Raw genomic sequence first — 22,414 nt, 5'->3', positions numbered from 1 at the left:
GGAGTGTCTGTGCTGGGTCACTTGACTTTTACCGTGCTCCTTTTAACGCGTAGAAGCCTTTGTATTTCTAACTGGTTGAATTCTCCATCTCCCTTGACGCACAGCAGCGAGCGACTGGAAACATCCGCGGGAGGTTTGTGTCCGTCGGAAGACTCTTCCCAGTGTCATCCAGGTGGGAAGGTGGCAGCAGTTCGATAGTACCCTGCGGTGCTGCCTCCGGGAAAGGCTTACGGGACTGGATGTGGCCAGGTGGGATGCACAGAGGGATGCGCAACGGCCACCTTCCCTTCTGCACAGAGCCCCTGCGTCGCTGGATTGGCCTCCAGGGACGGGGATGACGGGATGAGAAGAGGGAGGTTGGTGCTTCGGGCTCGTCCGGGGGTAAACATGGTGCTGGTAACATCAAAAACCAAAATCTTTTAATTGATAGAGTTCCTGAGTCGCTGTGCAAAGCGCTTCTCCCTTGGGGGGAGTTTTAATTTGTACAGCTGCCTTTTAAATAAAAACAGCCCGGAGAGGCCGGTGCTGCCCTGGGTACTCGGCCTCCCCCTGCAATTCCTGCTTTTTCTGGATGCCAGCTCGGAGTGAGCGGCTCCTGCAGGAACCAGCTCACCCCACTGCTACTGGGAATGACACGGAGAAACTCAGCCAGGGATGCTGAGAAACAGCTTTAACCTGCGTGTACCACCAGGCTCCCTTTGGGGTGTGGGAGCTGGGCTGCGGGCAGAGCGAAGGGGCTTTGCGGAGATGCCTCTCTCCCCCCAGTGTTAGACTAACAACAACAAAAGAAAATTCAATAGAAGTTCATTTTGCTGTTTAAATTGTCTGTTCCAGCGTGAGATGTCCCAGATTACGAGCGCTGCGTTCCGGCAGGCTGCGCCTTCATGCATAACTGATGGCGACACCGAGGAACAGATTGATCTTTCGGTTCTGATGTGACCTTTTTTTAAGTGCCAGTTTAAGGAACTTTCAGCACCTGTTTCCTTCACCTGCGCTTGGGAGGGAGGAAGGGGCTCACCCTGGTGAGATGGGGTGCTGCCGTGGGAAGCTGCCTGCCGGGGGGGGCCACAGCATCAACCGTGAGCCAGGGGAGCCGCTGGCTCTGCTCCCCCAGACCCGTGTTTCCCCGGAGTGTGGGGGGGGACGTGGTGTGACGTTTGCTGCCTGTTTTCCTCCCTTTGAGCAGCCTCAGCGGTGGCACTGGTGCTGTAAAATGCTGCTCTGTCACCCCGTGGTGGCACGGGGTGTGTGTCGGACATAACGACTCCATCCATCCTGGGGACAGGAGCCAGCGTGGGCGAGGATGCTCGAACTCAGAGCCCGGTTTCGACCTCCCTCCCGAAAGCACCTGCTGAAGAAACACAACCCGCAGGTGTTGCGAGCCGTGTGGCTGGAGCTCGTTTCTTTAAGGGCTGGTGCCGCAACTCGTTAAACTCATTTAATGCATCCCCCAAAAACTGCATGGACAGCCCCAGGCTGCTGCTGCCAAGTTACAGGCGGGGTTTACGCGCAGACGTTAAGTTTATCAAGCGTTTCCTCGTTATTCAACGAACGGGCTCGAGTTGTGTTCTCGAGAGTCGAGGCCAAATCCAGCTCTGAGGTTACAAACCGGCGGGTGCTGAGCTCCGAACTTCCCTCCTCTCTTTGAAGCACCGAGAGAGTTTGTAAATTCGTGCCGAGCCCCGCTGAGATGCTGCAGGGCCGCCGTTACCCAGATCATCCTTTATTTTTTTAAAGTATAAATAAAGAGAGCGACGTTTCATCCGCGCACCTGAATGCTGTGTTACGGCTTTCACAGCCCAGCCCCGGGGGCTGCTCCGCGCGGGGTTCTGTGCTCTGAAGCAAGAAGAAATAATGGTCCTGATGGAGAAGCGCAAACGCGTTTCGGCTGGGGATGGAGGGGAGGGGGGGAACGACACCGGGGAGGGGGGGTATTGGCTGAGCTCTGCTGGAACGTGGCAGCCTCGCGTGACGGCTGCCTGCAAACTGCCAGACCCCTCCCCGGCGAGGCCAAGGGGAGCTGAACCAGAAAAAAAAGCCAAGCTGGGGGGGTGTTTGCCGGGAGCATCACCACCAGCCTCGCTGGGAGCCGGGGCAGGGGCTGGAGGAGCTCGTTACGGGTCAGGGAGGGGGTATTTTGCAAGCGTGTCTCTGCTTCTGCTTTTGAACTTCTTCCAGGGTTTGCAGCGCTTGATGGCAGGAGGCGAAGCTGCGGCCGGAGCGGTTGGGGCCGCGTGAGAGTCAGAGTTTCCATCGCAGGGAGCTGCGGAGCCACCGCGGCCGCCCCGTCCCCCCCCCGTCCCCACGGACAGCGAGGGGCGCAGGGCCATTCTGCCAAACCCTTCCTGCGCGGGAAAGCGTCTCCTTCCGAGACAGCTGTCATTTCGGTGCCAACAAGCCATAAGCTTGTCAAAAAGTTAACTTTTTTATACCTCCCTTCAGAGGAAATCCTGCCGACCGCCTTTCCCTGAAGCCTGGAGCCTCCGTTCATCAGGACGGGGGTAACGAGGGGCTGATGGTGCCCGTTTGTGCCCCTGCTCTCCTGCACTAAATAAAATCTCCCGGAGCGGCTCCCACGGAGGCAGCACAAGCCCCGTTGGACGTCTGGAGCCGAGCAAGATGCCACGTGGGCTTGGGATGACACAGAAGCTTTGCCTGTTCCCAGCACGGGGGGACCCGGGAGCCCACACCAGTGGCCACAGGGCCAGAAGGTGATGAAATTACCCGTTGCCAACGAGCCACCAGCGAGCGGGGCCTCAGCTTCCAGCCCTCGGCTCTAAAGTCCTTTTAGCAAGAAGCCGGCATCTGACTGCGAGCAATTTATCAGGAGCGAGCGGGTACCGCTTACGACAGAGGGAGTCTTAATATTGCATTACTTCATTTATTTAGCACCTCTCCTCTAAAGCCCAGGGGAAGGATAATGGGAAACAGCGTTGTGGGTTGCTGGGGGTTGGTTGTTATTTTTCTTCCCTGCTAAAAGCAAACATCTCCAGCTGGTTCTTGGCTCCGAGAAGAAATACTGGCTTGACAAAAAGAAGCGATGTCAAGTCATTAGGAGCTGCTGGAAGAGGAAGCCTTCTGAGATAGGAGTGGAAACGGGGCCAGAGAGCCGGAGCCAGAAAGCAGCTGTAGGAAGCGCAGGAAGATCGGAGGCAGTTGCACAGGGAATGTGCAGGTAGAAGGTAATTAGTGACCACGTGCTGGTTAATTTACTGTCACCGGCCTCTCACGCCGGACATACGCTTAGTCCCGTCTCCGCTGGGCTCTGACCTTTGTCAGCGGCGATTGTTTCTCACTCTTGGCTCCGCAGCGGCTCCCTGGGCCAGCAGAGCCAGAGGGACCCTCTGCTCTGCCCGGAAAGCGGATTAGAGCTCGGCCATCGGAGCCACGTGCCACCGTCGGCCAGTGCTGGCCAACAGCCAGGCGCCGGGAGCCGGAGCCCGGGGCTTCTCCATCCCGGCTGGCGCCGCTCACCTTGGCAGCATCGAGCATCTCCCCGGGGCATGAACCCGCCGGAAAGCTGTCGGCCCCGGCTGTGAGCGCAGAAATGTGTCGCTGCCATTGAATGCTCATTCCTCGTTCCCCGCGGAGCGATCTTGGAAGCCGTCGGGAGTCGCGGGAGCCAGGTCGTGCCAGCAAACCCAGCGTGGGAGCGTCGGGAACGGCTGTGCTCGCAGGCAGGGACACTGCCACTTTCCAGCCCTCCTCGAGTGGCTTTGCCTTCCCGGAGCCAGGCGTGATTATCACCAACGTCACCGTTCCCACATCAGGGCCATGGGGCCGCTCCTCTCCCTCCAGAAGGAAACACGGGGAGAGGCAGGTTGTGAAACGTCAACCCCCTCAAGTTTTGGCTCCAAAATCCCGGCTGACTCCTGTGATTTAGCACTCGCCCAGCTGCTACTTGCAGCTTGGAAAAGATAAGCAAGGGGGTGTGGGGGGGGGGAATATGGATTTTAAAAGCTTGGCTTTAAAGCCCACAGACTCAGGCCAAGACTCCTGTCCTGGCCAAGGTAACGGGGTAGGAACAACGTTACAGGTCGCGGCTGAAATCAAACAGGCACCCACTTCATGCTGCAGTATGAGAGGGTAATTCTGCTGCCTTCTCCTCCCTGACGTGAGAACCACGATGTGAGAAAAACAGTATTTAGATACCGAAACCCCTGCTGCCTTCCTTTGTCTTTCAATTTATCCCCCAGGCACCTTGTTTCATAGAATCATAGAATGGTCAGAGTTGGAAGGGACCTTAAAGATCATCGAGTTCCAACCCCCTGCCCTGGGCAGGGACACCTCCCACCAGACCAGGTTGCTCAAAGCCCCCTCCAGCCTGGCCTTGAACCCCTCCAGGGATGGAAGTTTGCCCCAAACTTTTGCCACCCCAGTCTGTGTTTTGGGCAAGCAGCAGCAAACACACATCCAGGGCATCACCGAGATGTCTCCAGGCAGAGGGGCTGATGCCCAGAGGATTCTTCTTCCCCTCCTTTCAAACCAGCCGCTCTGCAGACTCGGGTCCAGACCGCTCACTTTCTGCCTCCAAGGGTTTTTTTTTTTCACCTTTCCAGCCATCGCCGTCAGGGATTTCTTCCCCAGCACAAGCTCCAGCCTCCGCGCGAGAGGAAAACAGTCCCGGGGCTGAGTCTCCCCGACGCTCTCGCTGCAAACCACAGCGGCAGTTTCTGTCTCGGCCGTTAACGATCCCATGGACGGTAACACCACTCGGGGCAAAGGTTTGTGCTTAAAAGCTTTGACGAGGCTACTTCGCAGGGAGTTATTTGGCTCGTACCTTTGTGTTTCCATCTCCCGACCCAAATCTTGCCCTAACAGCCCCCAAACTTGTCAGGTTTTGTTTTAGCTACGACCCTCCTCCCTCTCCCCGCTTGGTGGCATGAATTTTAATGTGACATCCCAGCACCAGGCCTGTCACTCGGCTATTGCCTGTATCACAGGCTGATACGGATGAGCCCCAAGTCTAATTAATGTAATAAAATGTGTAAAAGTCCTAAATCTCCTCAGACGTGGCAATTTTATCACTTCTATATACTGTCATGGCACGAGTAAAACTGACAGTAAAGAATAAAACAGTTATGTCTCTGGCATTTTTTATTACTTTTAATATGCTACCTTTTTTTCTTACTGGAAATTTAAATTACAATGGTAGGCTTCATTTTTTTTAAAAAAAAGAAGAAAGTTTCCATAGCAACAGGAACATCTAAATTATTACAGGCTGATCACTTCTTCTCCTGGAGTCACATCACATGCCTTTCAAAGACAGTCCCAGAGGTGCGGGATTTTAATAGAATTTTTTTTTTTTTACCTTTTTTTGCAAATAAACAACTGTATACACAGCACTTTCTCCATCAATATGCTGCCTACAGAAAGATCTAAACCTAATAACTGCCAGCACGCTTCATTACCCAGAGAGGGAGGGTTTCAGGCTTGCTCTTGCAATCCTTACTTCATAGGAGGCTTTCTCATCCGAGTCGGTGCCTCCTGCTTATCCCGTGTGAAACTGGAGAATTTCCATCGAGTTCAGCTGGTGTAAAATCAGGCTCGAATCGGGGGAAAGTAGGAGGGGAAGGGGAAAAGGGAGGGGAAAGGGAAAGGGAAAGGGAAAGGGAAAGGGAAGACCACTGACCCTGCAGCATCAGGAACCTCGTGTTAGATCACAAGCTGGAGTCAGTCTCATTCATATTTTATTCTTTCAAAATTCCTACTTGTCACCCCCCAGAAAACAACTTCAGCAGCTGCTGGACATGTAAAAAGGCGATGGGTGGGAAAACACCCAGATATTTTCAGCCACCATCCGTACATCTGAGCCTCCTCCGTGACTTTTGGTCCAAAGCAGCTACAGCTTTCCATTCTTGAAAAATACCTTCACCTTACTATGAAAAAAGCCCTACTGATACATACACAGAGCTGTCAAATGTAAGGAATAAACATGCTGGAAGAAATAGAAAGACTTTTTTTTTTTCCTCTAGTCTCAATTATAGGAATCATATGCGTCATCTGGACCAATACTAGGTCAAAATTGCTCAGCCAGAAAGATTTGATATATAAAACAGCAGCAGCTGATAGCCTTCCTCTAAGCTCATGTATTATTATGTTATAACTGAAATGATGGTAGTAAACCATGTTTACAGGCTCTCTTGGAAAGCTCAGGTTAAGAACAAAGGCTTAATAAATGTACTTGTACATAGGAACAAGATCTTAAACCAAGCCTGTATGTCTCTGAGATCTTATCATGTTCAGTAATAGCAGAGATTTGCTTGTTATGTCCTTTGTTTCCCTCTGCCGCCCGGTAGCTCCCTGGGTCATCATTTCCTGCATTTTCCCCCAGAGGTGGCTGCAATTCAAGGAGGACGTATTTCCAGAGAAGAACATGCAAATTACAGAGGAACGAGGCAGTCTTTAAAAATATAATGTATTACTTATCACTTAACCTTTGCAGAATGAGAGCTGATGTGCAGTTATGGTTCACCAAGGCCAGCTCTTGGTTAAAACCCAAGAAAACGTGTCAGGGTTCTTTGGCTGGTGTGATTTATTCGTAAGGAAGGGTCAGGGAAGCTCCGCATCCATGGAAAAAGAGGGGCTTCCAAGGAGAGAACTTGCAGGTTCTGAATACGGTTGTGATCGGGGCGATGCCGGCAAACGCTATCACAGGAACCGGGTGTATCGTCTGTCAGTGACTCTCAGATCAACTCGGTTTCATATATGAGTTAAAAAAAAGTCAGAGTGAGAGAAGGTGGGCGGTTAAAGAGGACTGAGAATGATGCAGAAAAATCTGTCGGACCTGCAGATCCGGCTCGCATTTGAAAATCACCCTCTTTATGGCTCCCGTGAAATCACCTTTTAATAAAGAGTCTATAACAGGAACCTATAATTTTGTGGTTGATGCGTGAGGCAGAGACAATCCAGTTCACTCTGGCATAGCTTTATTAAAGCCATGGGTCCAGAAATATTTACTTGTGTTGAGCACAGGAGATCACAGAGAAACCCTGGGCACTGACCTTGGCCACCAGGCAACAAGTTCAAGCCGTCATTCCCTGACCTCACCTCCCTCCCAGCTGCACGGCATCAGGTCTAGCAGGAACCCGCAGGTGGAGGTCTTTGACTCACAGCTTCCCTGAACCCACCTTTTCTCCTCCCAGAGTAATTAAATAAATCCCAGAAGCCACAGCCCTGGGTACTTGGGAGTATTTGTTATCCCGTGGTACGTCTGTGGGCAGGGAGGTGGGTCTGCGCTGGTCTGTCTGGGGTTTGCTTCTTAATTTGGGCCAGATTTGATCCTTGGGCTTTGTGTTTGAGGCTTTGGTGCCTCCGTGAGTGTTTTGGGGCTGGGCAGGGGGTCAGAGCTCATCAGCAAAGTGTGATTGTGTCTGAAAACAGCCAGCACCGGGAGGGCGAGACCTTTGTTTTTATGGGTGACAAGAGGATGAATCCTGTTTTCTCATGTTGGTTAAAACATTGTGATCCAGGGGATGGCTTGTGTTGTGTGAGTCAAGCCTAAATTCTGGGGGAAGACTGTCAGAATCTGGGTTACTTGCTCCTTTGTGGTTTCCCGTTTATACATCGAGCTGACCTGACTCAAGCCTGTGGAATGTGATGGGAGAACGAGAAAAGCTTCTGGTGAAGTTATTTAAGGACTTCAGACAGGTATGAGCAGACAAGTCATTTTACAGCTATGACAGGAGAAACTCGGCTAGTGCTCCAGCTGTATTTCATAGGTGCTTCCCCCTGCCCTTGATGCTACGTGTCTTTCCAGTTCCGCTTTTTATGTCCTCGAAACAAGAGCGTGGTCTCTCGAGGCCGGGGTAAGACAGAGCCGGCGCAGAGCTTTTCAGTTACAAACCTCCCCTCGTCTCGTTAACCGGGTTGCATAAGGAAGGTGCGATACTGCTGAGCTCAAAATTACATCTCTTTATTTCCTACCTGACCCAGCAGCAGCAGACGGGAGAGGCAGCTGCAAACGAGTTTAAAAGTATTGCTTCCTCAGAGCAAAATCCGGGAGGTGAGACGTTTGGGTTTCATCTGGCCGACCGAAAGCCCCCGGGGAGCTCCGGATGCTCCCGCGACTGTGTGAGATGGGCCCCGGGCTGGTCCTGAGCGCTGCGGAGCTTCGGAGGGCGCCCACCTGTGCCTTCTGCAACAAGCTGCGATTTATGGGGTGCCCGTGGAGCCGCTAGTCTCCTCGTGATAACGAAGGAGAGTCTGTGACACAACTCCTCTCAGAGGAGGGAATGGACTCTGCAGCCCCGGAGGTCCTCCGTAGCCTGTGTCCCCAGTGCCACCTCTGTGTCCCAGCTGATAATGGGACTTGTGGTCCCCTCTCTGGTCCATGACCTGCAGATCGGGTGTGATGGTTGCAAGCTGATCTCCTCGCTCTACAGGGAGGGAGTGCAGGTGTGGTCCTGCCCTTGTGTTGTCAACGCTTCTCCTCTTGTGCTGCTCCTGCCAGCTTCAGTTAAATGTCATTGAATCGGTCTCTTCTGAGCGATTAAATCGCTCTCAAACCCTCCGTATGAACCACTGAGCCAAGAGCGATGGAGCTGGGAGATGAGATTTGTGGCCAGAATCTGGGAAACATTCAGTCTGGAGCACAGTGAGCCTGATCCTAACCTGCCTCCTGCCGTGGCTGCCAAGTTCGAAGCAGGGGGTGATAAAGCCTCCTTTAAATGCTGGCTAAAGCCCTGATGAGCTGGGGCTTTATCTGGTTTGGGACCTCCTACGGCCATTTCTGGAAGGTGCTGAAGTGATAAGGTAAAGCAGTATCTGGAAAGGTGGTTTCTGGCTGCGTGGTGAGAATAAGTGCAACAGACTGTAAAGCCAGGGAAAACCATTATCAGCATCTTGTCTGATTTTATACAGAAACACATGCTTCAAAAATGTCACTTAGTAACATCTGTGCTGAACTCCAAGCTTCCATCTGAGCTGCCAGATCTCTTTAAAACCACACACAGTCTTCAAACTTTTTTAAAAAGAAAAAAAGAAAAAAAAAAGACAAGAATTTCCTATATCTAAAAAACCTTTCCAGCCCTGACACAATACTCTATTCCCTCTCCTCAAAAGTGTGATCCACCAGGTGCAAAAATGCTTTCAAAGAGCAAGAAGGTGGACAACTCGCTCAAGAGGAGAGGCCCTTCTGTGTAAAGCAGCGCTCTGCAATCAACCGTTTGATCATCTGTCCCTGGGTTTTTCCTCTTGTCTCCAGGAGGGCTCTCAGCAATGGCTATTTAAGGGCTGAAGTTCCTCCTCTTTTATCTCTCGGAGCTTCTGACGCCAGCGCCGGGAGGATTTTCTAGGCTGAAATGGAAAGAGCCCTGAGCAAGTTGAGGGAAGGGCTTTGGAAGCTGCCCATTAACAGAGCATTAAAGGCTGAGCTGAACTTGCCTTTGGCAAGTGCACGTCGGCTTCCCTGCTTTCTGCAGGCTTCTTCCCGGCCCTGATTCAGGATGCTGCTGGGTGATGCTGCTCTTCCGATCCTGCAGGCGAGGAGTCCCAGCGCACGGGGTGTCCATCTGCTCTCCTCCGTGTCCACAGGCCACCCTTGGGGCCACCAGGGACTCGGTGGCTTGTGTCAGAGCAACGGCCGGAAAAACCACCCGATGAATTGAAGCAGACACAGAGCAACAACCTTCCAAGATCAGCAGAGGTGACATTGCTTTTCCCCTACCAACCAGCTAGAAAATGAGCAATTAGAACCTCCCTACAGCTCTAGCTGACTCCTACAAAGGCACTTGAAAGTACGTGGCCTCCACACTGGCTCTGCTGACTAACTCCATAGCCCATACAGCATTTACAAGAAGCTTAGCCTGTCCTGGGTGTCCCTGGCTTCAAAGAGCCACAAAACCTGGGAGAATATCAGCAGCATGAAGACTATTGCCCTTGTACCTCCCCACCAGCCAGGCGAGAGGACAGTGTCCCCACAGGTCACGCGTTTCACCTCTGGACCAAGAAATCTTTGGGGTTTATTTTCTTTCTGACGCAGGGATGGGAGGATGCTGCCCTGAAACATTCATTTCCTTATCTCCCTTCGCCCACAACCCCTTGGTTTCCCCCCTCCCCTGCACGTCTAATACCTGGCAGGTATTTTCATAATCCCATATTTGTTATTTACTCCAGTTCTCATTTTCTATTTTACAGCCCGGCCACCTGGTCAGAGCCTTTTTAATCTGTATGCAGCGTGCACGGCTGGTGCAGCCCGTGGGAGACCTGTATTTAAAACTGTGTGCTAATATACAACAGCTTGAGGCACAGAAACACAAATGCTTTTTTTTCTCCCTCTTTTGGGCCGGCTGCAGTGCGAGTTGCTCACACGGACACATGTACTGAGAGAAAGAGAAAGCACCGACCTATAAAATGATTTTTAGGAGCCTTGGAGAGGATCTGTTGATCCTGGATGAGGATCCAAGGACGATTTTTCTTGTTCCTTTGTGCGGATTAGGCATTGGCCTATCTACAAGCTGAAGGTAGGAAAAGGAAAGACAAACGTCCCCTGAAATGTAATTGGATCTGGGGATCCAAGTAGGACATTCGTCATTCCATGGGATCTCTTGGGTAACAGATGGAGAACGATGGGGCAATGAGTCTGGGCTGGTACCGCCCGGAGACACCAGGTAAGGAAATGCATTTTGCTGTTTCATAGGGCACATAAAATTGATTTATTTTGTACAGGCCCAGGAAAAACTGAAAGGCAACTGAGGAGGATGCTTCTCACACGCCACGAGTCAGACGAGACATCTCTGTTCTCCAGACTTACGCTGGCAAAACGTCAACAGTTTGGCGCAGACCTCCCCAGGCTCCTGCATAAATATAGTGGGGAGAGTGATTCACCTGCGCGACGGTAGGAGCGACCTGTTCCTCAGGTTGGGACAGATGAACTTCACCCTGAAGGTGACTTAAAAGTTATTCTGGGCTACACGGAGCCCTCTCACGTATTTCAGTGTTTACAGGAAGCACAGTGCAGAGAAGGCAACCGTCTGAGCTGCATTTGGCCTCACAGGGGAATACTGGCGCCCGGGGAAAAGCAGATTTTTTTAAAAAGAGCAACAATCCTGACTTTCAGAAGGAAAAAATAACCTGCAAAATAGGACTGTGACACCAGCATGCCTGCAGAGTGCAGATTCCTCTTCTTTTATGGCTTTAGCTTACGACTTCCCATGATCATTTAAAATCCTAATTCATATTTCTTGTCTGGGTACTAATGAGCTGACACGGGAACTCCCACTCTGGAAACGTGAACTCCACAGTATCTCTATTTTTCTGTATTGGTTAATGTCTGCATAGGGAAAAGGATAATTCTATAATTTGGCAAAGCCACGCATAGCAAAGCGCTTCGACAACTTTTACTCCTCTCTACAGGGAATAGAAATATATTTGGCTGCTGGAACATCTGCCCCATTAACCTTAGATTTTCTTTTCTTCTTTTATTTTTCCTACTATTGACCTCTTTGAAAGAGGTTTAAATTCCCTTTACCTTGAAAGACCCTGGGGAGGGACTTCACCTGCTCGGCACTGGGATCCGTGCGAAACACGTGAGGCGTTTATCCCAATCGATAACCTGGCAGCTTCAGATCACTGCGGAAAGAGGCAGGTAACATCTGAGTGGTGCCAGTAAAACACTGGGGAACCTGTGTATTAATCTCAATATAATTGCCCAAAGGGCATCTACCGACCCACTTTACCCTCCAGTGTAAGTTACTGTACAGTTGACAAATGATTTTAACAGAGCCTTAGTGGTCACCTGAGGATGGCCAATATATAGCGCTATAAACCGGAATTTTCATTGCGGCACGTCGTTTAAATGACTTTTAACTCTTTGGAAATGCTTCTTTTTCCCTATAATGGAAATATTTACGTTACCCCATTCAAATGCTCTAAGGTGTCTTTATTTCTCTTGGCCTGGATCATAATGGCCTAGTTCAAAAGCATTAAAGTTTAAGGGAAATGAGCTTAGCACCGAGGGAAGTAGGAAAATATTTTTTTCCTCTGGAAGATGGATGTGTTTGCCTTAGGAAGGTGCTCGTTCTGCAATGGCGCAGGGCTTCTCATTTACCCTGCGCAGGGGATTGTCTCTGCGGCAGATCCAGGGTCTCTCTACATCACTCCAGTGGCGCAGGAAAATAATCACGAGGGGTTGAAGGTTTGATCCGAAGAGCTTATCAAGGATTTCACAGGGACAGAGAGAATCCGATCTGAAGACAGCAATGTTGGACAGTAACTTATGCTATCTGTAGGCAAAAGGAGTTATCACTTGCCATTAAGTCTAATAACTCTAGTTAATAATCTGACCCAAAGGCTTGTACTGTTCTCTCTTGCTGAAAAACCCAACTGCTTGTCCTGTAACAGTTATTTGGATAAGTTTCTTTGCAACCTCCATAAACTGGTGGGTTTTAGTCTTTGACTTATGGTCTCCTAAAAGCAAATGTCCTCTGTGTAGATTTCCATATGGCTTATATGTAATTGGGGTTTTTTTCATTATTTTTTAATAGATTGCTACAGAGCAGCGTACTAACCCCAAGGGTCTGCTAACCACAAGTTGGAGATCACTGTCACTTATCTTACCTATTAACCCAGAAAATTGCACATACTAATCCTCATCTAAAACTGTCCCCTTTGGGCACGATCCTCTTCAGACCCAGCATCAGAGCCGAAAACTGCCAAAATCACGAACCTCATGGCATAATTATTAACAGAAGTGATGGTTCAGGCAGTGGGTCCGAAGCAGACCATCACTCGTGGGGCTGACAGAAACCCAAAGAGTTCAGAGGCAGGTAATGAAAATGTGTGATTGTGTTTCATCTTTGGCCAAAACACAGAGCAGAACCAAAAGAATAGCTGGTTTTTTTTCTCCTTCTAGTCTGTGGACAATGAATGTGGACCAGAAAGGCTTTTCCTCCCATGCTCCCACATGATGATTAATCTTCCCAGCTTTTGAAGATGTTGGTCATTGCTTCCTGGCTTGCCTTGAAATCCACTCTTAAAAAAGCAGCAGGAAATATATGTATGATAAAAGAAGATTTTTTTTTTTTTTTTTGGTGAAATATGCATCTGTTTCAACATTCTCAGAGCAAACCTAGTCCAGCCCTTCAAGGAGAGCAGAGATTATCACATCTGGGGGAAAGCAGGGACTGCTGCAGATGTACCGGGATGTCTCTGGATTCGGGACTGACAATGGGTTACACTGACGGCTGTCAAATAAATGGAAATTCACCCTTTGGGAGCTTATTTTCCTTTCGCAACCAAATGGGTCTTTAGTGAGTACCCAGAAGCTGGCAGTTTCTGAAGGCATCATTCTGGCTGGCTCCTTCTATGGCTGGAAAATTCCTGTGATTTGTCAAACAGGGTCCCCTGGCACATTTTTGAGCTGGGCTTGGTCCCCACCAGCGTAAGAAGAGACCGTCACCTCCTGGTTTCTTTCCAAATAGTTCGGATGACTACAGACTTGTTAGGAAGCTTTGAGCAGCCAGGTTTTACCTGAAAAAAAGAGGGCAGATCTTTCTGCTCCAAACGACCTGAGATAAAAACACTGTTTTAGCTACAGACAGAGGAAAACTCATTCCCCAGGAAGCTGTCGGGACCACCACATCTTGCGCAAACTGCTTGTTGGATTGACTCCACATTGTTGGGTTTTTTCTTAATGCTTCTGTTTGTTGAAAATCATTTTTTCTTTCACTTTTCTTACCCAAAACTACTCACCAAGTTCATCGCCGATTCGTCTGCAGTTCTGGTCAGCCTGAACCGCATTTTCTAACACGTCAACTCTTTTTTTTTTTTTTTTTTTTTTTTTCTGGAAATTATTCTTAGACATTTTCCACTTGGGATCTTATTTCTGAAGCCGTCTAAAATAGGATGTTGCTCCACATTCACAACAGCAAATTCATTGCATTCTTGTGGCCCTTATCTCACTTAAGTAGGGGAAAATGGAATACAGTCATTCTGATGATGCCAATTTTAATGAAAAAAAAAAAAGAAAAAAGCTTGTGCAGGCTGCTACATTAGTCACAAGGTGTTACAAGAAAGTAATAAACTAGAGCTGTTTCTGCTCTTTCCTCCATGCACCTTATGTTATGTTTCTGATTTTGTACTATTTTTCATCTTGTTTTATATTTTCCCTGGTACAGAAGAGGTAAGATTGTCAAGACATAGACCTTTACCATAATTAAGCAAGATTCCTCCTCTTGTGAAAGCTCATTCCTACCCAATACTGGTTGAAGAGACATAGGATGGATTGTTATCTCAGACGTGAATAGCTTTTTCCCATTTTTTTTAGAAAACTGAGAATTCTGGTTGAGGTGATGGTTGGTTTTATATTGTGCAAATGTCTCTCTCTCCCCTGCCAACGGAGAACTGCCGTTTGAGTTCTCAGTGAGGCTTCCGTGCATCCCTGAATGTGAGTCTTAATTCAGATAATTAATATCTTGTATGTATGAATGTGGAGTTAAAAGAAAAATCAGTCAGTCCTGCAGATCGGTGCATGATGGTGCTTCTCAATTCAGAGCTTTGGGGGCTAAATATGCTATTTTCTGTGTTTTGAATTTGGCTGTAGCTGCATTTTAATGGCTTCATAGGCAGGGTGAGGTGGCCGCCTTCTCTGCACCTGCCATTCACTCCTGACTGGTAAAGAGAGGAGGGGGCTTAATAGACCCTCACTTTGCAGGTTTAGCACATAAAAATTAGCACGTGAAAACTGTATTCCTGCACAGCACAAACTAAATGAAATCGGGGCAAAATCCACTATTAGTTTATCTGTTCTTGCAGCCTGCAAAGCTCTTCCTTGGCAGCACAAGATGGTCAATAGATGCTGACGGGATCACTTGGAGGAGGAGGAAGGCTGCCCCAAAGAGCCATGCCTTAAACATGTCTTTCTACGCCTTTATCACCTCCTTTATACATTAGTTTTCTCGCACCGTATATAGGTTGGTGCTCCATGCTGTGGCTGGAGGGAACTTACTCTGTTGGCCACAGTCAGCTGGGCTATATATCCTCCCTCTCGAGGTGACAATGCCACGGTTGCATTATTATTACAATTTAGCCTTTCAAGTGTCTTATTAGAGTACCTCCTACCAATCCCAGTAATCCATCAGCACATGGGTCGAATCTAACAAGCAATCATGCTTTTCACTCCCTGTTCCTTAAGTAACACGAGGCAACAGCACACTCTCCTAGGTTAAAACGCCGGGAAACAGCAATCCACTTTCGCATAGCAGATAACGAAGTTCCTAATTATCTAGGCTTCTCAGGAGCCTTGTGTCCTCCGCTTGTATTTCTAAAACTGTAAAGTAATCAATATCAGACAAATTTCTTCTGTCCTGAGTCATTACAGGCCATCAAGGGATTGTTTCGCTCGTTCTCCCTGCGTGTGGATGAGCCCTGCTTCGAGAAAGTCGAGGGCTGCTGTTTGCATAATGTATCAGCCAGTTTAAATGTATGGATTTCCCCATATCTGATCGCAACCAGATAAAACGGCGGTCGCTGCAGTGGGCCTGACAGCCTACACACATCTAAGCCTTTAAATAGATGTTAGACCTTGCTGCTTGCAGGTGAGGAAAAGCGGGGAGAGGGAAGATGCCTCAGAAGCTTTTTTCCTCCCCAAAATGATCCCTGCTGGGCCACATGTGGGTAAGAGCCCGGGGTGGGAGCAGCCAGCATCTGTCCCACGCAGCGTGAGCCCCCCATTCCCGGCGGGTGGTTCGGCAGCTCCTAACATCAGGCTTCAGAAAGTCGAGCGGCAAACGAGGCTCCGCGCCACGGTAAAAGTGTCAGAAATCTTTTAAGTGAGTGCCGAAAAGACGGCACCTTGTTCTGTCAACTGCCGGGCTTGTTCTTTCCGAGGTAAAGGGTTCCATCCTTTTTCAAGCTGGCAATTTCAGCAGGTTTTGTTGTCACTATCTGTACTTTGTAGTAGCTATCAACAAAGTTTAGGCATCGGGTTTACATGCTGAGGCTGCCCTGTTTTAAGGACGCATTTAAATATACTATCCCTTTCCACTTCAATGAAGCAAGACTGGGTTGTTCCTTCCCTTCCCTTCCCTTCCCTTCCCTTCCCTTCCCTTCCCTTCCCTTCCCTTCCCTTCCCTTCCCTTCCCTTCCCTTCCCTTCCCTTCCCTTCCCTTCCCTTCCCTTCCCTTCCCTTCCCTTCCCTTCCCTTCCCGTCCCGTCCCGTCCCGTCCCGTCCCGTCCCTTCCCGTCCCTGCCCATGGCAGGGGGGTTGGAACTCGATGATCTTTAAGGTCCCTTCCAACTCTAACCATTCTATGATTCCCTTCCCTTCCCTTCGCTTCCCCCCAAAAAACTAACCCTGTTAACTCTGAAGGTTCCTGCCACCAATACAGAGCCTTTCCTCCATCTGCCTGCTCTACCCTTTCACGGCTGCGATGCCCAAAAATGAAAGGTTTGAGTGGTTCTGAGAGTCAAGAGAGGGCTTTCTGGCTAAGAACTGGAGTGCTATTCCAGCACGAGAGACATCCCAGCCACTCCCGCAGCCAGAACGGGAGCATTTTTCTACAGAGAGAGTGGGGGGAAAAAAAAAAAATCAAACTTTCTCGAAAAAATAGGCTGGAGGCTTGAGCGTAATTATCTTGCCAAACTCCTTTGCCTCGAGTATTATCTATCACTCTGTAGTTTTCTTCCTTGCAGAAAGGTAGATATTAAATTCTATTTTTCTTATGGCCATAAAAAAAGTAATTTTCTCCAAATTATTTCTTGCAGTCCTGCTAAAAACAAGAATCGTAATGCAGCAGGACCCCCATCTTTCCAGTAATTACACTCTGCCTCCTAACTCTTTCAACACCAATTTCTCAATTTATTTGGCTTATGTCTGGAATTGCAGTCATACACAGAGACTGGGCTCTCTGTCTTATTATTACACAGACTAAATTGCTTTAAAAATGTAATTAAACATTTACCTTGAAGACAATGCTTTGTCTTCTTTAAGAAGAACGATATCTTAATTTAACCTAATTTGGAAAACCTTTAATTTCTAAGCATTTACCTTCAAGACAATGTTATGCTAAACACGAAGCAAAACAAAAAGATTTCTTAATTTAACTTAATTAAAAGATAAGCCTTCAACTTTGCTATCACTGCTGTATAAAATGGAGAAGGAGGCATAGCCTTTCGGTTTGTTCAGAACTGTCTGTTTTATTATCCCTTTGGTTTGTTCTCAGCTGTCGATTTTATTATCCCGCTTGATGCCCCCAAATCCTCTTAGAGAGCAGAGCCATCTAACCTTTTCGGTCCTGGGGCCGTCTGTAAGAAGATCAAGGGACCACCACGGCAACCGCGGAGGTCCTCGGTTTGCTGGGGGGTTTTTTTTGTTTGTTTGTTGGGATTTTTTATAAGGCTGAGACAAAATGCAGCCTGCTGCTTGAGGTCTCCCCAGGGATGAGGAGATGGGAGGGGAGTGAAGGATTATTTCCATTCAGTCGGAAGCCGAGGCAGGATGGTAGGTGGTGGGATGATGGAAGCCCACGGAACGATGGTCTTTTGCTGGTTCCTGGGGGACCACTGATAAACACAGGAGGCAGGTCAGCAGTAAAAGCCCTCCCAACCGCATCGATGCTCCAAATAATGGAGCCGGCAGCTGGCTTTTAGGTCTCTCTCCCTTCTGAGCTGCCCTGCGAAGGCGTGCAAAGCAGCAAAACCAAACCATCCTTTGCAAGGAGCTCCCCTGGGTTCCAAGGAGCTTGTGGAGCATCTGCCGCTCTCAGCGAGGCTCCGGTGTGACCTGCCAAAATGGAGCGGCCAAATCCATTCCCCTCTCCCTAGTGGTGCTGCTCCGGGGCCGGGAATGGAGAGCAGCCGTGCGGAGGGCTTGGAGATCCTCCACCATCTGCTCCAGAGGAAACCCAACCCTACACGGCGGTGGGAGATGGTGCCCACATCTCCGTCTCGCTCAGGGTGGACTGGTCCTGCCTGCGAAACCACGGTGGGGGGGACGGCTCGGTGGGCACGTTTCAAAACCCAAATAATCAAGATGCAAATTTGCCTCCGAGGGCGGTTGCCTTCAAGGTCCACCGGGCAGCCACCAGACAGCTTAAAAGCACAAGGCTTGCTTTTTAGTGTTATTTTGATTCGATGAAAACCTGCCGCGGGTGTAAGGAAGGGTAAAGCAGGATGATGGCCGGCCTTGGGCACAGCCGGGTTGACAGCGGCTCTCGAGCCTGGCTCCTAGAGCTGCTCTGCTGCCTGCTTTGTATCAATTACAGCACTTTTCACAGGAAAATGACAACACGACTGATTCTCAGCTCAAAATGTGGGGCCCTACAACGTACTGACCCCGCAATCAGAGCAGGTGTTTCTTTCCTGTGGCGTTAGTTATTGACGAGGAAGGAGCTCGCTCGGTACAGGAAGACGCAAACAGCAGATGATTCCTTTCCTCCCAGCTCCTTTCCAGCCTACAAAACGTTCTCTTTTAGCTCTTCCAAGTTTAGTCACAGCAATGCTTCGGCAGCGGCAGTTCACCCTTTCCTGTGAGCCTCCTCCTGCCACGGCTCCTCTCTCACACAGCACCCAAAAACCAGCTCTGGTCACCTCCAGCTCCATTTCTGAGCGGTTTCAGGTGCCTTCAGTTTTGGGTGGTACCCTTTTTCCCTCTTTCGTTGCTAATTCTGTAGATTTTTGGGGTTTCTCTAACATTTATGAGCAGAAGCCCTTTGGTTCCTCACGTTCACCTCCGCTATAGCATTACACCGGGTGACTGTCACATTCGGTTAGTTCTTGTACGCTACGTTGAAGGTTAAGATGTGTGATGAGGATGCAAGTATTTGTGATTTAGATGTGCTTCACGGCACTTGACTTTGGGCTCATAAATCCCAGGAAGGACAGTTTTATGCACAGGAAGGTGGTTCCTAAGCCATCTCCAGCCCCTCTCTGGGGCCCCAGCTCCTGGTCAGGGATGAGCCACCGCACCGGGGCCATGGTCCGTTCTGGGGTCTTCGACCCTGTGGCACAAGCCAGACGTCGAGGGGCAGGCTATGGGCGCTGTGCGGGTAAATCCAACCCTTCAAGAGCCCTCACAACAGCTGAGGTGAGCGGAAGGCACTTACACACCCCGCCCCTCCCCAGCTGAGCCCTCACAGCTCTGAGCCCCTCTCTGCCCGCAGCCCCTATTTAAAGGAGCGGGTCCCCGGTCCACCAATCGTAGCGGGGATGGGACATTCCTAGCAGCCAATGGAAAGCCGGATGGAGGAAAGGGGCGGGGCGAGGCGCTCCTCGAGCTCGAGACGGGCAAGTGTGGTAAACAAGCGGGAGGGTCTCCCGGTTTTCCTGGCGTTTGGAAGAGCCAACGGGCGCGGTCAGGCTCCAGCAGCCATCCAATAGGGAGAGAGGGCGGAGCGCGGCCCGCGGGGGCGAGCAGCACCTGGTCTGCTGATTGGCTGGCCAGGCGCCCCGAGTGACCGTTGGCAGGCGGAGGGGCGGGGCGAGGGGCGGGGCTGGCGGCGCTGTCGCAGTGAGCGGCGGCGGCGGGTGGTGCGGGCGGCGCGTCCCGGCGGGTCCCCTTCGGCGGGGAGGAGAGGCGGGGCGGGGGGGAGGTGGTGAAAAGCAGAAGCCTTTAAGTAGCTTGGTGCAGTTAGGTACTTCCCTCCTGGATGCTTAGATGGGCAGGAGAGAGGAGCTGCTCCCTGGAGAGCCCGGCGGGCAGCCAGCCTCTTCCTCCTCGTGATTTAGCGGGGGCTTTGCGAGCGCTGACAGCAGCGAGGGGTTCTCGCTTGTGAGGTGCGCAGGCAGGGCTGAGAAGATTTGGCTCCCTGTAGGACCCAGAGAGGCTTGGATTTGTCAGAGGGGTGAGTAAACAGGGCTGGGGGCAGGCAAGCATCCGCCAAGCGGGTGTGACGGCGTGTTTTGGGGAGAGCGCCGAGCCTACCCGAAGGAATAGGGGTGATCTGGGACTTGTAGGTAGGTCTTTAAGACGTGTCGTGCTTTTTGAAAGTGGTCCTCCTTGCTTGCTTTCCTGGTCTGAAAGTTGAGCTCTGTCTCTCCCAGCGCCCATAAGATGTGTGGGGAACGAATAACTCTTAACAGCGAAGCAGAGATTTGGGAGAAAGGGAGAATTCGCCGCGATCGATTTAGCAAAACCAAAATCTATAGATTTTTTTTTTTTTTTTTTTTTTTCCTCAAGAAACTTAGCCCCAGCCGAGCTTTCCGCATGGCTTGTTTGCAGCCTCATCGTCTCCAGCCCTCTGCGGGCAAAGGCAGCCCTTGGCAGCCTGGTGGGGAGCAGCCCCGTCCCTGTCAGCCTGCTCTGTCCCTGGGCACCCTGCCCCTCCCGGATCCTCCTCTTGGTCCCAGGGCTGCCCCGCCAGAAGAGCCCGGAGCTGTAGGGGATGGTGTCGAGCTGGGAGCTGCTCGCAGGGTAGAGAGTTGATGGCTAGTCCGGAGAGAAGGAAAACGACCTAGTGTGTCTGGAGGGAGGGGGACCGGCTGGGGAGGCGGCAGACCCTCCGGGACAAAGGTTTATAACGCCGGTTGCATCCTTCTTGGTGTTGAATGAAGGCGTTCTTATCTCCCCCGCCTCGCAGGAATGCTGCAGCATGAACCCACCGCCTAGAGAGAAGGGATCGCACCTCCTCGGCACCGCTCCCTGAGTCAGCCCGACAGCAGAGGGGAGCCTGCCCGGGGGACTGTCGCCGGGAGCAGCCCATCCCCAGCCCTGCCGCTCCGCCGCCCGGCTCCGGCGGGATGCGCTCGCCGCCGCCTTCATGCCGGAAGGGGGGACGCTGAACAGCCGCTCCGCGCCCTGCGAGCCGCTCGGGCAAGGACCCCGGGCAGCGGCGGGGACCCGCGGCTCAGCCCGCTCCGGAGCCATCCACGTGTCACCCGCCGGCGGTCCCCGCTGAAGGCGCCCGCTCCAGCCGGTGCTGCCGGTGGGGGGGCACCCCTGAGCCTTTCGCCGCAGAAACCGGGCGGTGCTCCCCGGGGGTGACGGCGGAGCCCGCCCGGCCGCCGCGATCCGGTGCCCCATGGTGGTGCTGCGGAAGCTGCCGGGGATGCCGGGCTGGCCGGCGGCGCTGGGGCTGCGGCTGCCGCAGAAGTTCCTGTTCCTGCTCTTCCTCTCGGGCCTGCTCACGCTGTGCTTCGGGGCCCTCTTCCTCCTGCCCGATTCCTCCCGCTTCAAGCGCCTCTTCTTGCCCCGCCGGGCCACCGCCTCCGCCGCCTCCTCCTCCTCCTCTTCTTCCTCCGCCTCCTCCGCCTCCTCCTCTTCCACCCGCGACACTGACCTGCCCCGCAGCCCCCCCGCCGCCGCCGAGCCCCGCCACGCCAGCCCCGCCGCCCCCCGTCGCCTCCGGGAGAAGCTCCGCACCGCCGCCCGCATGGCCGGCCCGCCGGCCCACACCGCGCCCGGCTCCCGGCAGCAGGTGCAGGGCGGCGAAGGGCGAGCCGAGCCCGCCACCGGGGCTCCACCGCCCCGGGAGACGCGAACTCCGTTCCGCTTCGACTACCAGCGGTTCCGCCGGAGCCTCCGACACCCGGTGCGGGGCAGGCGGCCCGGCGAGGACCCCGAGACCCGCGCCCGCAGGATGAAGATTAAAGAGGTGAGGAGACCCCGCACCGCCTTCTCCTCACGGCCGTGTCCCCCCCCCTCAGTCAGCCCTCGCTGTCCCCTCACGGCCGTGTCCCCCCCTCAGTCAGCCCGTGTCCCCCCCCTCAGTCAGCCCTCGCCGTCCCCTCAACGGCCATGTCCGCCCTCAGTCAACCCTCACGGCTGTGTTTCCCCCTCGGTCAGCCCTTGCTGTCCCCTCACAGCCATGTATCTCCCTCAGTCAGCCCTCATCTCCCCTCATGGCCATGTCCCCCTCTCAGTCAGCTCTAATGGCCATGTCCCCCCCTCAGTCAGCCCTCGCCGTCCCCTCAACGGCCATGTCCGCCCTCAGTCAACCCTCAGGCTGTGTTTGCCCCTCGGTCAGCCCTTGCTGTCCCCTCACAGCCATGTATCCCCCTCAGTCAGCCCTCATCTCCCCTCATGGCCATGTCCCCCCCTCAGTCAGCTCTAATGGCCATGTCCCCCCCTCGGTCAGCCCTTGCTGTCCCCTCACGGCCATGTCCCCCCCTCAGTCAGCCCTCATCTCCCCTCATGGCCATGTCCGCCCTCAGTCAGCCTTCACAGCCGTGTCCCCCCTTAGTCAGTCCTCTCCATCCCCTCAAGGCCATGTCCCCCCCTCATTTTCCCCTCATAGCTATGTCTCCCCTCAGTCAGCCCTCACCTCCCCTCACAACCTCGTCCTCTCCTCGTTGCCCCCATTCTCCTCACACCCCCCTCACTTTCCCAGCCTTGCCTCCCTTTCCCACACAGGCCCCTTGTGCCCCTTTCTCCCTCTTTTTCCCAACAAAGGTGACAGGAATTGGGGGGCGTCCCCTTCAGTGGGGCCGTCCATCATGGCCCCACACCTCTGAGGTGTCGGCGGGCGCACATGGCTGT

The 22,414-nt window shown here is 52.0% G+C and overlaps 1 protein-coding gene across 1 annotated transcript in view; it reads left to right on the top strand.

The window, feature by feature from the left end:
• Positions 1-20,957: 20,957 nt before the first annotated feature.
• MAN1C1 (mannosidase alpha class 1C member 1) overlaps positions 20,958-22,414 on the top strand; it is a 63,711-nt gene continuing 62,254 nt past the window's right edge. Inside the window, exon 1 of the mRNA XM_074161961.1 lies at positions 20,958-21,530. Within this exon, the coding sequence (XP_074018062.1) occupies positions 20,958-21,530 (573 nt within the window). The remainder of the gene's footprint in view (positions 21,531-22,414) is intronic.

This window comes from Numenius arquata, chromosome 21 (assembly GCF_964106895.1).
Source record: "Numenius arquata chromosome 21, bNumArq3.hap1.1, whole genome shotgun sequence".
Lineage (NCBI taxonomy): Eukaryota > Metazoa > Chordata > Aves > Charadriiformes > Scolopacidae > Numenius > Numenius arquata.
Note: the sequence above shows the minus strand (reverse complement) of the source record. Positions and strands in the feature narration are given on the sequence as shown.